This window comes from Podarcis pityusensis, assembly GCF_964106645.2.
Source record: "Podarcis pityusensis genome assembly, chromosome: 11".
NCBI lineage: Eukaryota > Metazoa > Chordata > Lepidosauria > Squamata > Lacertidae > Podarcis > Podarcis pityusensis.
Window position 1 is genome coordinate 23,646,876 of NC_138036.1, and position 22,003 is coordinate 23,668,878.

At 46.8% G+C, this 22,003-nt stretch overlaps 1 protein-coding gene across 4 annotated transcripts in view; it reads left to right on the forward strand.

Moving 5' to 3' along the window:
• RAB3C (RAB3C, member RAS oncogene family) overlaps positions 1 to 7,959 on the forward strand; it is a 110,578-nt gene extending 102,619 nt beyond the window's left edge. For all 4 annotated transcript variants that reach the window (XM_080973136.1, XM_080973135.1, XM_080973134.1 and 1 more), the window contains exon 5: positions 679 to 7,959. In XM_080973136.1, coding sequence (XP_080829262.1) covers positions 679 to 866 — 188 coding nt within the window. In that variant the 3' untranslated portion in view covers positions 867 to 7,959. The remainder of the gene's footprint in view (positions 1 to 678) is intronic.
• Positions 7,960 to 22,003: the final 14,044 nt, after the last annotated feature.

Below are 22,003 nucleotides of genomic sequence, written 5' to 3' on the forward strand. Positions count from 1 at the left end.
CGCAAAGGGCTGAGCCCTTGTGTGGTCTCCTAGAACAGTCACTCTTCTCTCTTTCCTGTGCAATGGTGGCACAGAAGCATTTGCACTAGGATTAGTCCAGCTTAAACTTAAGCCCTAAATTCATACTGCAACCATGGAGAATCCGTGGTTAACCAAATCTTGTTAGACTACAGCTCCCATCATGGGCTAATGGGCGTTGGAGTCATGAGAAGATAAGTAGTTGCCTTATACCAAGTCAGGCCATTGGGCCATCTAGCTCAGTACCATTGAAACTGATTGGCTGCGGCTCTCCAGGGTTTCAGGCAAGAGTCTTTCCCAGTCCTACACGAAGACACCTTTCTGTATGCTAAGCATGTACTCTATTGCTGAGCTATCACTCTATCCCCTAAAGCAAGGCCAGCAATCTTTCACCCATCTAGATGTTCTTGGACTCCCAACTCCCATCAGCCCCAGAGAGCATGGCCACTTGCCAAGGATGATGGGAGTTGGGGGGGGCTCCAACAACATCTGAAGGGCTGAAGGTTCCTCACCCCTGTCCTCCTGAGCCCAGTTGCTCCTTTGCTTGTCTTTGATCTACCCCAAAGCGCCGTCTAGTCAGTGCCTGAAGAAGGTAAATATAATGTTGAATGGTTACAAGTGCTGTTTCTGAATGATTGCAAGTCTGTCTGTTTCTACCAGGTTTTGAATTCTTTGAAACAAGTGCCAAGGACAACGTCAACGTCAAGCAGACCTTTGAACGGCTTGTGGATATCATCTGCGACAAAATGTCAGAAAGTCTGGAGGCAGATCCTGCCATTGCTGCCGGTAAACAGAACACAAGACTAAAGGACAGCCCTCCTCCACAGCAACCCAACTGTGGCTGTTAATAGAGTCATTGTCGACAGAGGCGGCTCCAGCGTGTTCTTTTGCCAATAGAGTATTTACATAGGGTCTATATGCCTTTATTTATAACGTCTTACCGGTTCATTTTGGGGGAAATATGTCTTCTTTAACGCCCACCGCTGGTACAGTATGTGCATAGAGTTGCTTTGCGAAACAGATCGCAAATGTGTAAGGACAGGGCCCTCTGATTTCTCAGCATTTGGCCCCTGCACGTAGATGACTGTTCGTCTGCGCTCTTTATGTTCACCTTTATGCCCGTTCCACCTTTAGCTGGTGCTGTGACCTCAGGTCCACATTTTGTCTGGATTTTTCTCTTCCTTCATCCCATTTCCGGTTATTGCTATTGACTCTTCTAGGTTGATGATCCAGCAAGTCAGAAATAGGACTCCTGCTCCTTGGCACTCCAAATCAATACTAGCACTCCAGAAAGGTAGCAATCTAATCACGCCAGCACAGCTGTACCTTCCAGGTAACTTGCCAGTCTGCATTCCCCAGAGAGGTCCATGCTTCAAGGTGGCTGGGGCCCATTAGCAAAACCACAGGTGTCCTGCTAACCAGCGACAGGGATGGAGAATTTAGATCTCCCAGATCAGGGCTACCTGCCTCTCAGACAGCCTTCATTGGGAAGGGTGTCCTACATTCAAAACCAAGACACACTTCCCTGGCTTTCAGCCTGATTGCAGAGTCTGATTGTTTACCAAGTATTTCTGGGTTTTTGGTTTTCCTTTACTCGAGCATTGCTTTTCTTGAGGGATACTTGTCCAAACTTCAGACCATATTCACGCAAACTTTAATTTCAGTTTAATAATAATAAAACCACTGTAAATTCTTAACACTTTCACTTTTGTATCAGTCACACTCAGTGGGCAGTTAAAAACAAGGAAGGGACTGGAGTATGGGCTGCTTTTTAAAGTGGAGCAACGCACTTCAATTGTTTATGGTGTAAGCAGCCAAGGTGTAGGATTTGTCCTTCCCAGGGTATCTCAGCTCACCACAGAGAATACAGTTACTTCCACTACAGAAAGTAGAGCCAAAAATAACTCCCAGTACAACTAACACACTTATTTTCAAATGGACACAGATGGAAGTTCCAAGGATTCAGAGCTTTGAATATAGATAGAGATATTAGTGAAGTCATTGGAGGCCAATGGAAAGAAATTTATTCTTCTCTAATTGTCAAAAGCATGTACAAGAAATGAGTGAAGAAACATTACAGAATGAAGAAGGACAAAGAGAGGCAACGTGAAACAGTAAGAAATATAACAAGAGTAATTGGGTTGCAGGCCTGTTCTCAGTTCTACATGCATGGGAACGCTGATCTCCAAAGTGCATTAATCTTACTGTCCTTATTGGATGTACTTAGCTCCTGATAGTAACGCCAGTGAAAATATATAACTTTTGGTCAAGTTATTCATAGCCAAAATTTAGTGGCACCCTGATCCTCAATATAGACAAGTTGGAAGAGACCTCAAAGGTCATCTGGCCCAACCCCCAGTGGTGCAGGAGTCCCACTACAGCACCCCCAAAAGGTTGACTTCCAGTGCTTCAGTTGCATATGCATAGCTCCATCTTGACAGGAGTTTCCTCCTCCTCCTGGACAGAATGGGAACCCTGTAGGTGCTCAGTGAAGCTTCCCATTACATGTGCCAGGCATTCTACTACATATACATGAAAAGGATGCCCTTTGCACCCATGGGTGTCTGTATGATGCCGTGAAGATCTGCATAGCTTTGTAGGTACCCTTTGCATGGAGCAGCAGCTCTCTGAAATCCCTGAGGCTAGTTTACACATGTGTACTCTACACTGGCTGACGGCCGGACCAGACGATGACTTGCATGAATGAATGGGACATTGCAGATTTATCCCTTCATCAACTCAAGTAGAATATTTTTCAACGGAAGCAGCTTACACCTGCAGATCAAGATCAAGAAATCAACTGATCTGCATGCATATATGAACCAGCCTTACCGTTTTGTGAAACACATTTGGGTTTGGGTTTTTTAAGTGCCAGGTTATTCTAGAAGCTCCGTTTTTGAAGAATTGAACCTCTGATTCCTACAAAGGATGCTTAAGTGTGAATGTTATTCTATACCTGGCATGGGCCACACATGTTCTCATGTGGTCTTTTGGTGCAATTTCATACAGCAACCCTTGACCGAAATTTCATAAGTCTTCTTGGAGTGATCAGTTCCGTCCTCTGGCAAGAAGAGCAATCTTTCTGTCCACAAGCAGCTTGCTAGACTGAGTGGGAGAGAGACAGAGAGAAGAGAGTGTCAGAAAGGGGGGGGAGAGAGAGAAAGGAGTGGTAGAAAGAGAAAAGGTGTGACTCCACCTATTTTAGCTCTGGCCCCACCCACACTTATTTTAGCCCCACCCACTTCCAGCATGTGACGCTTAACAGATTCACCTTGGTAGAATGAAGGGTTCCCCACTCCTGTTATATACCATCAGATAACTTTTTCTTCTTTCTTTGCTATGAAACTTTTATTTCTGCTCTCCAGTGCCACTCTCATTAATAACAGGGAGAATTACCTGTGAGGACAGATCTGGGTCATTACTTCTGAAAGACATCTTGCCCCAGACTTGCTAGCTGATGATGACCTTCTTATAGCTTTTCACAAAAAAGTCAGAATTTGATGGTGTTTCTGGAAGCCCCACAGGAAAATATAGCTACATTAATTTTTAAAAGAAGAACTTCTACGGTTTCAAGAAACAAACCATGCAAACTGATTATAAACTCACAGAAAGACTGTGAAAAATAATCAAGCAGCATGACAAGTGTTTTAGCCGCTGTATTTCCCCACATAAAGATATTTGTTTCTCAGTAAATTCCCCCTCTGATCATTGGAGGCAATTTCTCACCTCTTCACCCTGCAGTATTCCACCTCGACTGCTCTAGCTGGGTCACAGTGACGAAGTTCTTCTAATTGTCAGAGAAATATAAAATGTTCATAGCTCTTATTTGCATCATCTTTTAATACCAGGTAGATGTTTTGCAGCAGGGTTGCGGCACAAATGACAGAAGGAAGAAGGGTGAAAGGTGGGTGTCTAGAGAATTGTTAAAAGGCACCCCTGACCACAGGGTTACTGCGTTTCACTGTAATTACCACATAGGGAAGCTAAGGCCTCGCTCCAACTGTGAGCCATAATTATTTTATTTTCCTTAACATTTATATACCGCTTGACTGGTAAAACCTCTAAGCAGCCTGAAAGAAATATTAAAATTATCAGTAAAAAATACTTTAAAACATTATAGAAACAATTAAAATTAATAGTGAAAGAGGCTAAAAGATAATAACACCTGCATGTCTAGATAGGCTCACCTAAAGAAAAGTGTTTTAAATAGGTGTTGAAATGTGCTCCTGAGGCACCTTTTCAGATGTGTGGGAGCTGAGGAGAGCAAAAATAAGCTAAAACCTACACTTGGATAAAATTGGGGTGCCAGAGCTCACCATGAACCCCTCCCTTGTTCTCTTAGAATGGCAATGGCTCCCACCTGTGAGGTGCTGGAGCTGAGCTGGGGGAGGGGAGGCCAGGTTATAATGCGCAAAACATATTTTAAGAGCATATTTTAAGCATATTTTAAGAGCTTTTGAGGCACTCATCTCCCCACATCCAAATTCCTCACAATATAAATGAGCTAGCAGCACACATAGGTTTAATTTTGTTCCTTTGTTTCTGCTGAATTAAACCCCCACCCCAAAAAAGTTGCCAATTTGCAGAGGAGGATATGAGGCAGAAAACTAGATAGCAGTCAGTCTTTTCTTGTCACCAACCAAAAAAAAAAAAAAAACCAGGGCAGAGGTGGGGAACAGCAAAAAAAGAAAAGGGTTGAAGTCAATATATACCACTAGTAAAAGAGAATTTGACAGAAATCCAATCAAGGAAATTCTGGGTTGTATCTTAATGATGTCCCATCAGCTCAATGACTTCCGCTTGTGCAGTGGGACTCCCTGTTATCTTGTCTTCCTGCTCCTCACCCACAAGAATATTTTTTGGGGTTCCCCAACCCTCTAGAGCCTATGAGGGGAGTGCAGAGGTGCACAAGGAGAAGGAAATGAATTCCCATTGCACAGGTGGAAGTCCTTGTGCTAACTTGACAACTTCATTGGATATAACTGCCCCTCTTAGGTGGGGGGGAAAGCATTTTGATGCAAAAAAATACAGAGTTAAAAATACTGAATAAACTCTAGCATCCCTGTAATGTGCAGGTTCAATTAATGCACATGTTCAAATAAGAGAGGTTTATTTATTGTAGGGCTGCCATATGTCCGGATTTTCCTGGACACGTCCGGGAATTGGACTCTGCAAATGGCTTCTGAGTGGGTTTTTGCCGAATTGGCAAAATATCCAGGAAAACCTGGACATATGGCAAATAGGGCATTTAAAAAATGCTTCAAAAATCCTTGTAAAAGCCTAACCCCCCCCCCAATTAGGCAATCCTAATTTATTGCACTGTTTTATTATTCTGGGTTATTGCTTGTTACCAACATAAACGTTATTCTCTGCTATTCTTGAATGAATAAAAATACTTTCTAGAGGCTAGCCTGATTCCTGAGAGACCAGCTGAACTGTAACCACACAGGGATATTTTTGAATTTATTTTATTTTTTTCCCTTTATAGCCCACCTTCTGAAGGTGGCATACATGGGTCTCCACATCCTCACTGATTCCCCATAACCCTGTGAGGTAGGTTAGGCTGAGAGGCAGTGACAGGCCCAAGGTCACTCAGTGAGCTTCATGGCCGAGTGAAGACTTGAACCCTGGTCTCCCAGGTCCTAGTCTAACACTTTAACCACTACATCACACCATATACAAAAATAGCCGGACTGCTAGTTGAACAACTCCTTGCATGGGTGAATTGCCTTCTTGCTCAAGCAGTTCTTTCCTTTGCACATGGGCAAAATATTTCTAATGAAGTTTTGCATATTGGCAACTGGAACACAGAGGCATGAGCTGAATGTTACAATGCCTGCAAGCGCATACAAGCAATGGAGCAGCAAGCTTGTGTTTCAATTCATGTATAACAACTCGCTCTACAATACAGCAAATGTGCCTATCCCTTTTATGCCATTAATTCAAAATGGCATTCCCCACCCTCGCTTATTTTCAAATCTGGTTGTTTGGTGTCTGAGATATGGAATAGCTGGCCTGTCCTTTCTGTCAAAATGGCTTTTTTTCCCTTCTCTCTCAGCTGCAAATATATGTGACTGTTACTGGAACCATTTGTTCCTTTGTGCTTATACTCAGGGCTTTCCCAAGCGATCAGCTGATAATGCAACGGAGGTACGGTTGTTCAATGTCTTGTGCAGGATGCCAACATTTTTACTCATGAAAGCGTTTCAGATATCGTATTTTCCCAGCGCTCAGAGCAATATATTGTTGCTGGTGAAATAAAAGATGCCTCCCCCAGCTAGAAAGACTGTTTCCTTTTGGAGTGCTTCTGTTTGAGTGTCACCAACTCCAATTGGCTAGAGCAGGTATAGGCAAACTCGGCCCTCCAGATGTTTTGGGACTACAATTCCCATCATCCCTGACCACTGGTCCTGTTAGGTTGGGATGATGGGAGTTGTAGTCCCAAAACATCTGGAGGGCTGAGATTGCCTAAGCCTGGGCTAGAGCCTGTGATGCCACAAATGATAGTAACAGCGTTGTCCTGTTGCCCCATTTGGTCACCCTGACATGAATGCTCAACTTTGAGAGAGGAGCTATAGCTGTCTTAAGCTCAAACTCTCCCACTCTCCCATTCAGAATTAGCTTTGAGACTCATAGGGGTCATTGACAAGCTTAATTGACTAGGACTTTGGACTTTGACGGTTGAAACAAATCAGCTTCAACTCTTCTTGTTAGACCCTCTTTGCAGTTTGAGCATTCCTCTCTAGTTTGTGCTGGAGTACATCATCCAGTCATTTAAAAAAACCAACCCACAACCCTGGACTGTCCATATTTATTCTCCATTCTATACGTATTGGTCATTGCACTATTGCTGGTGAACTGGAATAAGCCCTTGGTATATTGCATAGAGAAACGACCTAAGCAGCTCAATCTGTGTGGCCTTTCCAGAGCTTGAGTCTGAAAGATTATTATAGAGTTTCTTCCCAGTCAGCTCAGCTCTGCTATGTCCAGCTGTACTGCCTGCACCTTATTTATTTTAAGAATGAAGTGCTATTTAATGGTGCACTATGTTCATTGGAGTTTGATCCTAATGTGTGGAATTGTCGGAATGTTGTGTTTTCTAGGAGACTTAACAGTGGTGCAAGATTTATGTCTGTTGATAGCAGTTTTGTCAGTCACAGACAGTTGCTAGAGCTAGTTTTCAATGAGCATGTTTTGTGATCGCACCGTGTAAATGGGGGTCTTGTTGAATAGGGGGTCCTTTTTCCTGAGGGTACTGATGCACATCCACTTTTCCTGAATCAAAACACTGTAGCTGTTCCTTCCATGGCAAAGTTTGCATATATTCCACCCAGATTATGTTGGAGAAATCTGCAGTTAATACTGGATTGTGAAGATGCTTGTGTTTTGTTTTTTGTTTGTTTGTTTGTTTTCCACAGAAGCCTGTGCCATCCTTATTCATTTTGTCAAGCCAGTACAGTTATGAGTGACAGGAAATGAAGGATCTTCTTAAGGGAAGTGATTCCCTGAGATACGGGCAGATTGTCATACATGTTTTTTTATGTTAGAAAGTCCAAAAAGCGTATCTCAGGTAGCTTTGAGGCATCATTCAAAGTATAGATCGTTTTCTGTAATAAACTACCAGTTGGTCTACATCAATACACAGTTTAGAGTGGACCAAGTACCTTTGGACTAACTCTTCTGGGAATCAGAAAAGTTATGACAGAGCAGGATTCATAGCAGAATCCCCATAACTACCACAGACCAATCCTTGCTAATTTACGCCTGTCAGATAATTAGGTCAATTACAGGATTTTCTGTTTCTTTCATACCCAACTAGAACTTGGTTCTGTCGAGCATCCCACTGACAAATTCAAAATACAAGTCAGCTTTAATATTTATAAATTATTTTTCTTCACAAGCCAGGTATATAGTGTGGTGGTGGTGTTTTTTTTTTTGTTTTTTTTTTTTTAAGTCTCTGTTAACACTTATTCTATCAAACTGCTTAATAAGTCACTTGACCAAATCAATCAATCAATCAATCAATCAATCAATCAATACTCTGGTTTCTCTTCAGATCATGTAAATCTTTCGCCTTACTTGACCAAATATCTCTTGCACGTCTCATCCCAACTCATTCCATACACTGGTTTAGCCACGACAAAATCTAAATCATTTACAATCCTTTTCCTTATATCTCTCCCCCCATCCTCATACCCCACTTTGTGGGATTTGCCAAGAAATTCACCTTATCGCTAGGAAGTGCCTGTGGTAATTTCACAAGCTATAGAGCTCATATTTAGTTTTGCAGTGGAACAGATGGACACAGCCCCCTGGCATTTTAAGGGGAGAGAACACACCCAGACCTCCCAGCTATCCTACATCCCTCCCTAAACATAGGAAAGAGATATTAGGACTTACCAGGATGAAATTGACAGAAATGGGTAATTCTGACATGTACCTTGCAAACTAGTGTTAAATGGAAACCGTGCTGTAATTCCCGTTCAATATATTGTTGGTAAATGTCCACTGTGTTGTGATTCAGTTGGAACTGTCAGAATGTGTATACTATTTAATAGTGTTTGTGGAACTGAAGTGTCTTAAATGTGGCATGAAAATGTTATTTAAAAAAAATAGATTTGTTTTCTATTTTTGAACACCTCTAACCGGAGGGATCATGGGCCAATAAGTGCAATATTTAACGACTTATTCAGTGTATATAAACTTGTGTGGAAGAGAGAAGTGTTGTGGATGTGTGAAATTCCTGCTGCTAGTTGAAGACTGTGTGGCTTATTTAAACAATTTCTAGTAGCTGTTTTAAGTGTCCGATAGTCACGTTTATATCGTATAAATGCTTTTAACAGTGTCGTACAAGAATATTCTATTCCTGATTCTGTTAAATTAATTATTTTTCCTATATGAGATGATTATAAAAAAAAACATATCCATATGTTTCCTTGCAAGTGCATGTCAATTTTACTTCTAGAACTGTGTCTTTAAAAAAACAACAACACCAAAAGATTATGCTATAAATAAAACAATGAAGAAACTTATTTTCAGTCAAAAGATCTTAGGCGTTTCTCAGTTTGTGCACATTTCAGAGGCATGTTCTATAAAAACGTAGTAGACTGACTCCCATTTCTTCTCAGTGGTCATTAGTTGTAGACTCTGCCTGGTTAGGTCCCCAAAATGGAATGTATGTTCTAGATATCTCTACACTCTACATCATAGCTCAGACCACAGTAATAACTTGAATGCTAAGGAGACACATGGCAATGTTTCCCTTGCTTCGACATCAGTGTAACCTCCTGCATTAGGGGCCTAAAGTAGTAGTTAGCTATACAAGACCACTGCAGAAAAGAGGGCCGGTACATCTGATGGCTCTTTCACGAGACAGATAATTGTTTGTAAATATGCAAGGATATGCAGTTGGGAACATAAGTCCTTGTGGGCTCCTGGTACATGCCTTGCACATGTGTGCAAATACATCTTCCCCTCAAACATTACAACATTCACCAGTGGGTATAGGAGAGTACGTTGCGCCCTCCTTTGGTTCTCTATTCTGGAGGGCTGTCCGAAAACAGTCTTCTGTTTGAAGCTGTCATCTCTTAGAGGTCCAGATCTAGTTTAAAGATAAAGAACCACAGAGGAGGGAGAGCAGGAGCCATGAAGTTGCCCATCAACTGCTAATACTGAAGCAAACACACAACTCACAGGGTGTCTTCCCCACTATAGTGTGATGTACAGTACTGTACTTCTAAATTACCGGTATAGTCATTATTTCTAAATTTACATCTATACATATACCACATGCAATTTTCTTAATGCAAAGGTGCCCTCTTTTTGGGGGGGGGGTGACACAAAGCCTCATTTTTAGCAGTGCTTAACTGGGTCACTCTATTGGAAGGGTGGTCTTGCACATGAAATGTGAGCCTCTGGAAAGCACACAAAGAGGTTTAGGAATGGGAGCCTAAGCATGCCTTACTCAGAAATAAGTGGCACTGAGCTCCATAGGACTTACTCCCTAGTAAACCTGCAGTTTTATGAGAGCCCCACAGTGTGAGCCTATGCATGTTTCCTCAGAAGTGACTCCCATGGTACTAAAGGGGACTTAGTCCCCAGTAAGTTTGCATAGGGTTGCTGCCTAATCTACTTGTTTACAGGGCTGGCCCAATACATTTTGGTGCTAGAGACAAAAGCAAACCAGACTGAGATATAGCAGGCAGCATCACCCTCCACACCTGAGGGTGGGGAAGTTGAGCAAACCATATGACCCCATACCCCCCGCCCCACAATATTTGCTGCCACACTGTGTCCTGCTAATGGCCATGATACTAGCTTCTAAGCAACTGCGGGGAAGTATCTAAAAATGCAGTCATTTTCCAGTAGTTTGAGGTCTGGTTTATGTGTTACACAACAACAACAACAATACCCATAGGAGATTGTTCACTGTCTAGCCTGGGGCAAGGGATTCCTTTGGATTCACGTAGGCTATAGAACACTGATTAGGAGGATCTGTAGAGGTATTTCACAGACTGGGGAACAAATCACTGATGTGTGGGAGGGTGGTTCTATTTAATTCATTTTAAAACAGATTTGGTGGGGGGGGGGGTCCTGAATTTGATCAGAAAATTCCACCCAGGGGAGGGGGCATTTAATACTTTCTCCACTGCTGTTTCCCAGCTCTAAATTGCCCCTCCCTGCACAGCTGCTGTTAGTTCTAGGAGTGGGGAGAACATTGGCCCACAGCTGTTGACAGTATTCCCTCTCCTGCAAGGCGAATAGAGTTAGTTAGGAGAGCTATTCAGATTGGGAAAATTGCACAGGGTGAAAACAGTTCAACACCTCCCCTCCCCTCCAGCACACCCATGCTGCATACAAACATGTAACTGCCTACACCTATTTTAAATGTGGGAGTTTGTTCCCCACCCCCCGAAGAACAGAAAACATCAGCCAACTCAGTCTTGGATCTCCTACTTAACATCTAGTTTGACGTGGAGACTTAGCAACCCTGTTTCTGGAATTTTAGATAGCAGGTGGGGTTTTTCATAACAGAATGCACCTCCACACACATGCAAATTCCCTGCAAATAGCAAAGTAGATTGTCAAGAAGAAATCTAAATGAGAACCATTCTGTGTGGAATCTAGTTTTCCATATGTGGGGATTTAGGGGAAACAGACTGCACCCTCAGGTGGTCCAGTCCAGAAAATGATTTAGCACGTCTGATGTTTGGAAAAAGTAGGGCATGGTTAGTAAAAAACTGAATGATACAGGGAGTTTCCCCCTTTTCTTTTCACCTTTCCTAACACACACACTTGTCTGGAATAGGGCTGGGGAAGTATCTCTTCATAACCTAGAAGGCACAGGCCCATTGTACTAAATTGTTAGGAATCACAGGAGAATGAACTACACTAGGAAGGAGAGAAGAGGGCCTTAGGGCAGATCTGTACCATACATTTAAAGCATATCCAACTCACATTTAAAGCACATGACTTCCCCCAAATAACCCTGGGACCTGTAGTTTGATATGGGTATTAGGAAGTGTTAAGTCTCTGTGGAGGAACTACAGTTCCCAGGATACTTTGGGGGAAGTCATGTGCTTTAAATGCTATGGAACTCCCCTTATAAACCCTACTTTACTAAAGAGATGTGAAACTTGTGTTGACTCTTCAGGTGTTCCCTTCTACACAATCACAGTCACATGGGGGGGGGGGACAGGGCTGTGCCAGCAGGCACTGGTGGAAAATGGGGTCCAAAACATCGAGGGCGGGGCACTGAGTGATGAACCCTTTTAAATCAAGGCTTTACAAATCCATAAAACAAACACCCAAATATATATATTTCAATATCCAGTATGCACTCTTGTATAAGGCCTGAACTAAATCTCTTTGGCAAACTGGTTTCCCATGCCATGCTACAATTACTTTGGACATGAATCCCATTGAAACCAATGAATAAGCCGTGCATAATTTAAGGCTGCAGTCCTTCAACACTTACAGAGAGACACTTAAATTGTTAGTCAAATACCAAAAACGAATGCGTGACTTTTCCTCAGTCGGCTTGTAAACTGAACAGTAGGTATGTCGCTCAGTGGCAGAGCTCATGCTTTTAGCGCAAAAGGAGATCCCTGGCATCTCCATAGCTCAGTCAGTAAAGCAACAGACTCTTAATCTCAGGGTTGTGAGTTCAAGCCCCATGTTGGGCTTGTAGGGGGTTGGACTAGATGACCCCCGTGGTCCCTTCCAACTCTACAGTTCTATGATTCCAGAAAAAGACTCCTGCCTGAAATCCTGGAGAACAGCTGTCAGTTAGTGTAGACATTATTGAACTAGATGGGCTGATCCTGGACTTATCAAACATCCAGGGAAACTGCTGGAAGCACATTCATCTCATCCTGTACTGATTGCACTTCTTAAAAACAAAAAAAGTTTCTTGTGCTTCTGGGTGATCAGTGTTGTGGCGAATCTCCTTTATTATGCCCGCAGGACTTCGTGTTCAGGTTTGTGATGTGCCAGTATTACCCATGTGCAGACTTCTTAATTCTATGTGTAAGTAAACCCTACATGTCAGTCATTAGACATTTTCGTTGATGCGCGTTCTGTATAACGAGTGCACTTGTCTTATTTTGTCAAATCTATAAACATAATAAATATTTCAGAGACTCTACTCATGAATTAAAGACGTGTTGAGGTAATTTTCTACTAATCCCTGCAAGCAATGAAACACTGCAAGCAAACTGACACACTGCAACCCAATGAGGAGGGGAAAGAGTGTGCAGACTGATGCATGCCAGTGTGTTTTGAGGTGCTCCTCCAATCCTGGGACAGCCAGGTCAGCAAAGAGCATTGCTGGTGCATGCTTTACATATTTTTCTTAACACATCTGAAGTTCACCTGGACCATCATGTCACCCTGTGGGTCAAGGGAACAGCTGGCCTGATGGTGGCTATGCCATGCAACTCCCGCAGCAAAGAGGAAGGTGGTGCAGCTGCCCTCAAGTCGAAGCGAGCAGTTAACAGCTTCTTCTTTTAAGATGCCTTTTCTCCCTGCAAACAGGTTATATTCTCAAAAGATGTCAACTTATCAAACATCCAAAAATAAGGAGCACACAACTGTGGTTGTAAAACAGACAGCAATATTTTCTGTCAAGATGTGATGTTCTGCATGCACGCAAGATCCTACAAATCATAACTTCCTCCAGTGCTATTTTTCTAGAAGAAGATGTGCTGGAACTCGCCATAAACACCTCCCTCACTCTCTTAGAGTAGCAATGGCACCCACCTGAGAGGTGACGGAACTGAGTTCCGGAAATTTCTGTCTGAAAAAAAAGCCACGACTTCCTAACATTCTGCTATATTTTGGAAAGTTCCATGTCTTTCCTTGCAGGCTGCACGTCAACATGCTACGTAAAACATTCCCTGTCCTTCCTTAACTTCATTTCTGATGATTCCAGGGGTGACCAACGTGCTGCCCTCAGGCACATAAGCTCCCTCAGAGGTCTTCCCTATTGCTCACAGGGTCCATCCCCACTGAAATTACCCTTGAAAGAAACATTAAGTTGTAGGCAACGGAGTAGGTTGTGGTGTGCGCTTGGCTGCACAACTGTTTCTCGGGAAATTCAGCAGGCATGGAGGTTTACTGTTAGGGTCAGATACACCTGCTGCGTTTCTGCCCACCATGAAACTGGTAAAAGCAGGACTTTTTCTGCCAGAACTCACTGGGACTCAGTTCTGGCACCTCTCAGGTGGGTGCAATTGCTATTATGAAGCATTCATAGTGAGTTCTGACACCTCTTTTTCTAGAAAAATTGCACCGGTTAAATGCTTATGAAAACTACCCACCACCACTAGTCCTTATGATTTTTGCTTCCTATCCACTCTGGCTAAAGCAGCCTTCCCCCAACCTGGTACTGTCCAGGTATTTTGGACTATAATTCCATCAGCCACAGCTAGCATGACCAAAGTTTAGGGATGATGGGAATTATAGTCCAAAACAACTAGAGGGCATGAGATTGGGGAGGGCTGGGCAAAATAAACAAGCCTTTATTTTCTTCATTCTGACAAGGGGAGTTGGTTTGGTATTTATGAGGTTTTTTAAAAAATATATATTGGGGCTTTAATATTGCTAAATGGAAATCTTAATCAACATTCTCGCTGGAATGCTCGCCTAAGTTTTTAATGTAAAAAAAAAAAAGGAAAGGGAATAAAGCACAATAAAGGCTTATATGCACGCACACCCAATAAAATCTGCATTTTCTCAAAGCCTGTTTACTTCTGTTACAGAAAACTGCCCATCTGCAACCAATTCACACACACACACACCCGCCATAGATCCCCAGTGGAATTTAAAGATCAGGCATCCATTCGGCTGCCTCTCCATCGCGAAAAGTTTCATCTGGTTCTGTTAACATGTGTCTGTTCTTTGTTAAAGGCAAGAAGTGTTTGTTTTTTTCCTACTTCAGAAAGGGGCTAATCACCTTCAGTTTACGCCCCACCTTGTGTTTTCAAGTTTCTAAAAAATAAAACAAAGCACTTAAATGTTTTCCAGGTTCATTTAGGTTGCCTAAGAGCTTGCTGTTCATTTTTAGCATTGTTCAGCATAACTGCTACACTAAGGGGTACCAATTTTTTGAAACCAGCAGGCACATTTCAAATTCTGAGAGAGCGCTGGTGGGTGCCAGGCACAAAATGGCTGTCACAGGGCGGTGGGGGTCGCGTAGCACAAAATGGCTGCCACAGGGCTTGGTATAATATAAAATGGCTGCCATGGGGAGTGCCACAGGACATATAATTAAAGAGACAACAAGCCCTGGCAACTTTATTGTTACCATGGGAAGTCAACTATAGTCCTGCTGCTCCCATTTGAGGAGATTACACCACATTGATTACACAGAGAGAGAGAGAGATGCTGTTGCTGTCTAAGAACAACACTGCCAGGAAATATAAACAAGGTGGACACATCACATTTACTCTTAATTTCACAGAAGTTGCTTAGAAGGCACCTACACATTTTGCCCCATAACTTTCTTTCTAGGAGGTCCATAGACTTCCTTAAAAACAAGGTATGAGTCTGAGGCAGCTGCCCAAAGGCACCAATGATAATGGTACAGTAACCCATCCGCTTACATGGGGGTTTGGCTTCAAGGGTTATGTCTTATATGTGAAAATATTGTATAGTCAAATGCTTGGAGCAGCCCCATGGTTAGAAGGGGGTAGAGGGAGCGTCCTCAGAGCTTCCAGAGCCTCTGAACCAAGCAGTCCTTGCCCCCACAAGCAAGGCGCAGAGCTTCAAGGCTCTTTTCGTGCTGGTTCCACTTGGGTTACCTGGCATGAAAAGAGCTGTTAAGTTCTCTGCCTTGCTTGGGACGTGCACACTTTCAAGCAGTCCGCCTTCAACCACATATGGCTGAAATCCTGCACATCAAATGCACATAGGATGGATTACTATGGTGCCCTGGGAGGCACAGAATTCTGTGACCACCCAGCTGCAGGTGACCGCAGGCTCTGTAGATCTACAAAGATCTACAAAGAGGCACGTGCCCTGTGCAACGCTCCTAATCCAGCAACAATAATAAGAGGATGTTCCCATATATGAAAATAAAATCAAATAAAACTGCAAAAAGCCATGACACTTAGTGAGCAGGTCCTAACTCATGGGTTAGCAAACTAAGGCCCGTGGGCTGGATCAGGCCCAATTGCCTTCAAGGTCTGGCTGGTGGATGGTCTGGGAATCCAGGCAGCTGCCATAGTGTGTGCGCGTGCGCATGCGATGGTTTTGGCGACTCAGCCAGGCTTGGGGGTCAAAAGTGAGGCGGGCGACTGCTGGAGACAAGCCCCTTCTCCGTCCGTCGTGCGCGCAGCAATCTTTTCTGCCAGGGTGGGGGTTTGGGAAGAGGGAAAAGGAGCCACAGTTTGGATTTCCACCATGGAGCTGCCGGTGACTGACCTCAGGAAGGGCAGCTGCGGCGGCAGGGGCTCAGAGGTGCCTTGGGAGCGATGCCCACTGGTGTCTATGGCAGTGGTGCTCCCTGCCACAGGAAGCGGGGAGAGCCTGGGCGACTGCACTCTGAAACAGTTCTGCACTCTGCTGGGGAGTCTGCTTGTTAGCTACATGGTGTGAGCCATGGAAAGGTAAATGGCCGCTGCCACCTCCTCTTCCCTCACATGGGGAAAAGAATGTTTTTGCTTGAGCGGCACTGGCCTGACTTAGTGTGGCCAGCAGCTTTTCCCTTCACCCACACATGCGCACAGGATGTGGGTGGCGCTGTGGGTTAAACCACAGAGCCTAGGACTTGCTGATCAGAAGGTCGGTGGTTCGAATCCCCACGACAGGGTGAGCTCCCATTGCTTGGTCCCTGCTCCTGCCAACCTAGCAGTTTGAAAGCACGTCAAAGTGCAAGTAGATAAATAGGTACCGCTCTGGCGGGAAGGTAAACGGCGTTTCCGTGTGCTGTTCTGCTTCGCCAGAAGCAGCTTAGTCCTGCTGGCCACATGACCCGGAAGCTGTACACCGGCTCCCTCGACCAATAAAGCGAGATGAGCGCCGCAACCCCAGTGTTAGGTGGTGGGTTGACATAGCAGCCGGCACAGCGATTTCTTCAAGTAGCTCTTTATTATGGTAAGCTGGAATAGAACTAACTGCGAACAGCTCAGCCGGCCTGTATTTATAGGCAGCCGGCTGTCAACATTGTAACCACAACAGCCCAGAGTTCCCGCCTAAAATAACTGCCGCGGACCTGAGTGAAAACTATCTACAGACCTGAGTGAAAACTATATACAGTATCCCCCTGTTGGCCCAGGGTGAAACTACACTACATAACACCCCTCCCCACCGAGATAAGGCGTTAGTTACAATCGTAATGGTTTCCTTATATACAGCACTACGCGTAATGGTTCAATTAAGCACAAAAGCATATCGGTTACATTTCCCATACTTAGACCAACAGTGATACCTGTCCAACAACATAGTCCTTTAAATAAGTTGGGCGCTTGGAAACTCTGCCAGACCGCCGGGGACTGGTAGCCAAGTCCGGAGGGCCACACAGTTCTCGCTGAGGCTGTGGTGCGACCCTAGGTGGCGTTGGAACCAACTCCCCTGGATCCGCTGCTGTGGGTGGAGCCTCCGCAAGTGGAGTGGTCTGAGTCTGTTCTGAAACGGCTTGGTTCGGCTCCACGCTGGCAGTTTGTGAGGGAGGTGTAGGTGGGGCCTCGCCATCTGTACGTGTCTCTTCTGGAGCTGCAAGCGCAGTTGGGGGCACCTCGGTAGTGTCCAAGTCCCCAACCCTGCGCCTAAGCTGGTCTATGTGCCGTCGCCACAAGCGTCCGTCTTCGAGTGCCACCTGGTACGAGCGAGGTCCAGTGACTCCCACTACTGTGGCTGGCACCCAAGGGATGTCCCCCACATAGTTCCGGGCAAAGACCTGGTTTCCTGGGACAAATGACCGTGGTGCGTTGGCACAGCCTGGGGGTTCAGCCACGGCAAAGTCTGGGTGTAGCCGGTCGAGCGGTGACCTGAGGCGGCGGCCCATAAGCAGTTCAGCAGGACTCCTCCCTGTGGCCGCATGAGGGGTGATGTGTTGCACGAACAAGTATTCGGCGACCCGCTCATGCCAGTCTCCCCGGTCCAGGCGCGCCAGTGCCTCTTTTGTCGAGCGCACCATTCTTTCCGCTTGCCCGTTGCTGGATGGATGAAAAGGTGCCGTTAGGGCATGGCGGATGCCCAGTCCCAAAAGATACCGCTCAAACGTGCCTGACGTGAACTGCGGTCCGTTGTCAGAGACAAGGACATCAGGACACCCATGCGTTGCAAACAGGCCTCGCAGCACCCGGATGACAGCTTCGGTAGTGGTGGAGGGCATCAGGGCGACCTCCAGCCATTTGGAATAGGCGTCCACCACTACCATAAAGGTCCGGCCGTGAAAGGGGCCAGCCAGATCGATGTGCACCCTCGACCAGGGTGTCTTTGGCGTCTCCCAGGTGTGTCCCTTAGCTGCCGGTCGTGCAGGCCTCGACTCCTGGCACGCTTGACAGGCGGACACCCAGGCAGTGATGGCATCGTCCATATTAGGCCACCAGACGTAACACCGAGCCAACGCCTTCATTTTGACAATTCCCGGGTGGCCAACGTGCAGAGCCTCCAGGACGCGCTGACGGAGTCCCTGGGGAATCACGACGCGGTCTCCCCACAGCAGGCAGCCACGATGAGCTGAGAGTTCATGTTGTCTGGTTGCGAAGGGCTGGAACTCTGATGCAAAAGGCCCTTGTGGCCACCCCCTCCACACCCAGTTGAGCACCCGGCTGATGGTGCGATCCTGGGCAGATGCGGAGGCCACAGTGGCAGCCGATACAGGCGCTGCCGGAAGATCCTCAATCAGAAGGAGCGATGAAGCTGGAGCCGGGTCTTCCACAAATGCTGGAAGAGGGCAACGGCTGAGGGCGTCGGCATGGCCCATCGATTTCCCCGGGCGATGGATGAGCCGGTAGTGGTAGGCAGCCAGGAAAACAGTCCATCGCAGCATGCGTGGTGAGAGGACCGGTGGAGTTGGACGATCACCGGCGAGGAGGCCCAGGAGTGGCTTGTGGTCAGTGATGAGGTCAAAAGTCCTGCCATAGAGGTATTCATGGAACCTCTTCACTCCAGCCACAAGTGCCAATGCCTCCTTGTCGAGCTGGCTGTAATTCCGTTCCGTCGGAGATAGTGTCCTGGAAAAGTAGGCGAGCGGTGCTTCTCTTCCATCTGGAAAACGGTGACTAAGGACAGCACCGATGCCAAAAGGTGAGGCGTCGCAGGCAAGGACCAGCGGCCTGGATTCACTGTACTGTACCAGCACACTGTCTGAAGAAAGGAGAGCCTTGACCGCGTTGAAGGCCGCCGTCTCCCGATGACCCCAGGCCCAAGGCGTCTTAGTGCTAAGGAGTCGGTGAAGAGGCTCAGCCACTGTGGCTTTGTGGGGCAGGAACATGTTATAAAAGTTCAGCAGCCCCAGGAATGCCTGCAACTCCGTTTTGTTCTTTGGGGTGGGGGCCTGCTGGATAGCGCGGATCTTGGATGTGGTTGGATGAAGACCGGAGGCATCGATAAGATAGCCCAGGAACTCTACCTGTGGAACGGCGATCTGGCACTTCTCCCTCTTTACCTTGAGCCCGGCCTCCTGGAACCTGGTCAGCACGGCACGGAGGCGCTCGAACAGCTGCTGGTGTGAGTCTGCAGACACCAAGACGTCATCAAAATATGGTACCACGCCCGGAAGCCCTTGCAGGAGACGCTCCATAAGGCTTTGGAAGATGCCAGGAGCCACACTCACCCCGAACTGCAACCGGCGGCAACGGAAAGCCCCCCGGTGGGTGACGATCGTCTGGGCTTCAGCAGTGGCATCATCGACTGGCAGTTGTTGATAGGCTTGGGCAAGGTCCAGCTTAGCGAAGACCTTACCCTCACCCAGGGAATGCAGCAGGTGTTGGACAACAGGAACCGGATAAGCGTGCTGCTGAAGTGCCTTGTTGATCGTGCACTTGTAGTCAGCGCAGATTCTCACCGACCCATCTGGCTTGACAGGCGTGACGATGGGGGTTTCCCACTTTGCGTGGTCAACCGGCTCCAAAACTCCTTGGGCGATCAGTTTGTCCAGTTGTTCATCCACCTTAGCCTTGAGAGCAAAGGGAACCCGGCGTGGCTTTAGCTTGATGGGGGCGACTTGTGGATCAAGGCTAAAGGAGATGGGCGTACCTGTATATTGGCCCAAGGTGCCGTCAAAAATCTCGGCAAAGTCTTTGACCAGACCCTCAGTCTCTGCGTTAGAGATGCAGTTGATGCCGGTGACTTCCAGGCCGAGGGCATCAAACCAGTCTAGCCCTAGGAGGCTTGGCCGCTGACCTTCGACCACCACCAACCGGAGCAGGCCCGAAAAATCCTTGAAGGCGATCCGGAACCGGCCAACGCCTACCACGGGAATGTCGTTTCCCTGGTAGTCTCTCAGGTGTACGCGGTGAGAGTCGAGTTGCCTTTTGGACACTCTGGGTACCAGTCTTTTGATGGTGCTCCATGACACGATGGACAGGGCAGACCCGGTGTCGATCTCCATGTCACATGGAGCTCCTTCAATGAGCACCGTGACGTTCAGCTTGCGTCGCGTAGGCGAGTCGGTTTGGCCAATCGTGGTTCCAGACGGGCAGCGGCAGTTGGTGAGAGCGAAACAACTTTCCTTGGCAGACTGGAGTGAAGACTTGGACTTGCGAATCGATGAAGGGGGGGTGTCAGACGGAGCCGATCGGCAGACCTTAGCGATGTGGCCCCTTCTGGAACACTTCCTACAGATGGCGTCTCTGAATCGACACTTGGCACGGGAATGGTTGCCTCCGCAGCCAGCACATTCCGGTTGGCCCTTGGACTTCTGTTGGAACTTCCTGCGCTCCCGCTTTGTCTGGTGCACGTCATCGTCTTCACTGGAGGATGCCTCCTCACTGCTGGCCTTTTCATGATGCACCGGAACTGGCTCCCTAGCAAGACGCGGGCTGCTGGACTTGCGGATCTCCTGGGCGGAGCGTTCAGCAGCTTCTGAGGCCACAGCCTCCTCAATGGCTTTCTGTAGCGTGAGGTCTGGCTTGGCTAGGAGGCGCCGTTGCAGATGGATGTCCCGGACCCCGCAGACGATTCGATCCATCAGGGCATCGTCTAAGTCTCGGAACTCACAGTGCATTGCAGCCTGTCGCAGGGCGGTGGTGTAGTTGTTGATTGACTCCCCCTCTGCCTGGTTCCGGTGGTAGAACGCATGGCGGGCAGCAATCTTGGACGGCTTTGGTGCGTAGTGGTTGCGGAGCTTCTCTTGGATCGTGTCCCATGGTGTTGCCTGGACTGCTTCAGGCGCAACCAACGCTCGGGCCGTCTCAAACACCTCAGGCCCACAGAGGCTGAGGAATAGGCCCCGCTTCCGCTCCTGTGATACTTCTGTCAGCTCGTTGGCTTGGAGGTAGCAGTCGAACCGAGCGAGGTAGGAGTCCCATGATTCAGAGGCTGGCGCAAACGGCGGTAGAGGCACAAGTGAAGCCATGATTCCGATGCCGGCGTGAAGGGCGATGGATGGAACACAGTGCTCTAGCCAGAACAGTCAGCTCTGAATTGGTTCTGCCCAGTGATTTCGCTCAGTGATTTCGCTCTGTGATTCAGCTCAGTGATTCAGCTCAGTTCAGAAGCTGGCCGCATCTGGCTGTGCTCTGATGTCCATCAATCCCATCCTCGTCGCCAGTGTTAGGTGGTGGGTTGACATAGCAGCCGGCACAGCGATTTCTTCAAGTAGCTCTTTATTATGGTAAGCTGGAATAGAACTAACTGCGAACAGCTCAGCCGGCCTGTATTTATAGGCAGCCGGCTGTCAACATTGTAACCACAACAGCCCAGAGTTCCCGCCTAAAATAACTGCCGCGGACCTGAGTGAAAACTATCTACAGACCTGAGTGAAAACTATATACAGTATCCCCCTGTTGGCCCAGGGTGAAACTACACTACATAACACCCAGAGTCGGTCACGACTGGACCTAATGGTCAGGGGTCCCTTTACCTTTATCTTACACATGTGCACACGCCCCCCAGGGCTGACAGGAATGGCACACTTACCTCAGCCCCCCACCCCGCCTTATGAGAGAAATGATAATTGTCAATGTGTAAAACACAAAGGAAGCAGCATGGGTGTATGAGTGAACATCCTTCCCCCCCCCCAAAAAAAAAATCACATCTGGGCAAAGTTGGGGTTGGTACCAATAAGGGTGCCAAAAATGTGGGTCATAATCATGGCAACATATAGTCCGGCCCCCCACAAGGTCTGAGGGACAGTGGACCGGCCCCCTGCTGAAAGAGTCTGCTGACCCCTGTCCTAACTCATATTTTGATTTTCCTGCTGCTATAAGGGGCATTCAATATACAATTCAGACCCATTTATACGTTCCTGTGCAAAAAGGGCATTGATGTTTTGTACACACCTCCATGCAGGTCAAGTTGTTTCCCTGCTGCTCCT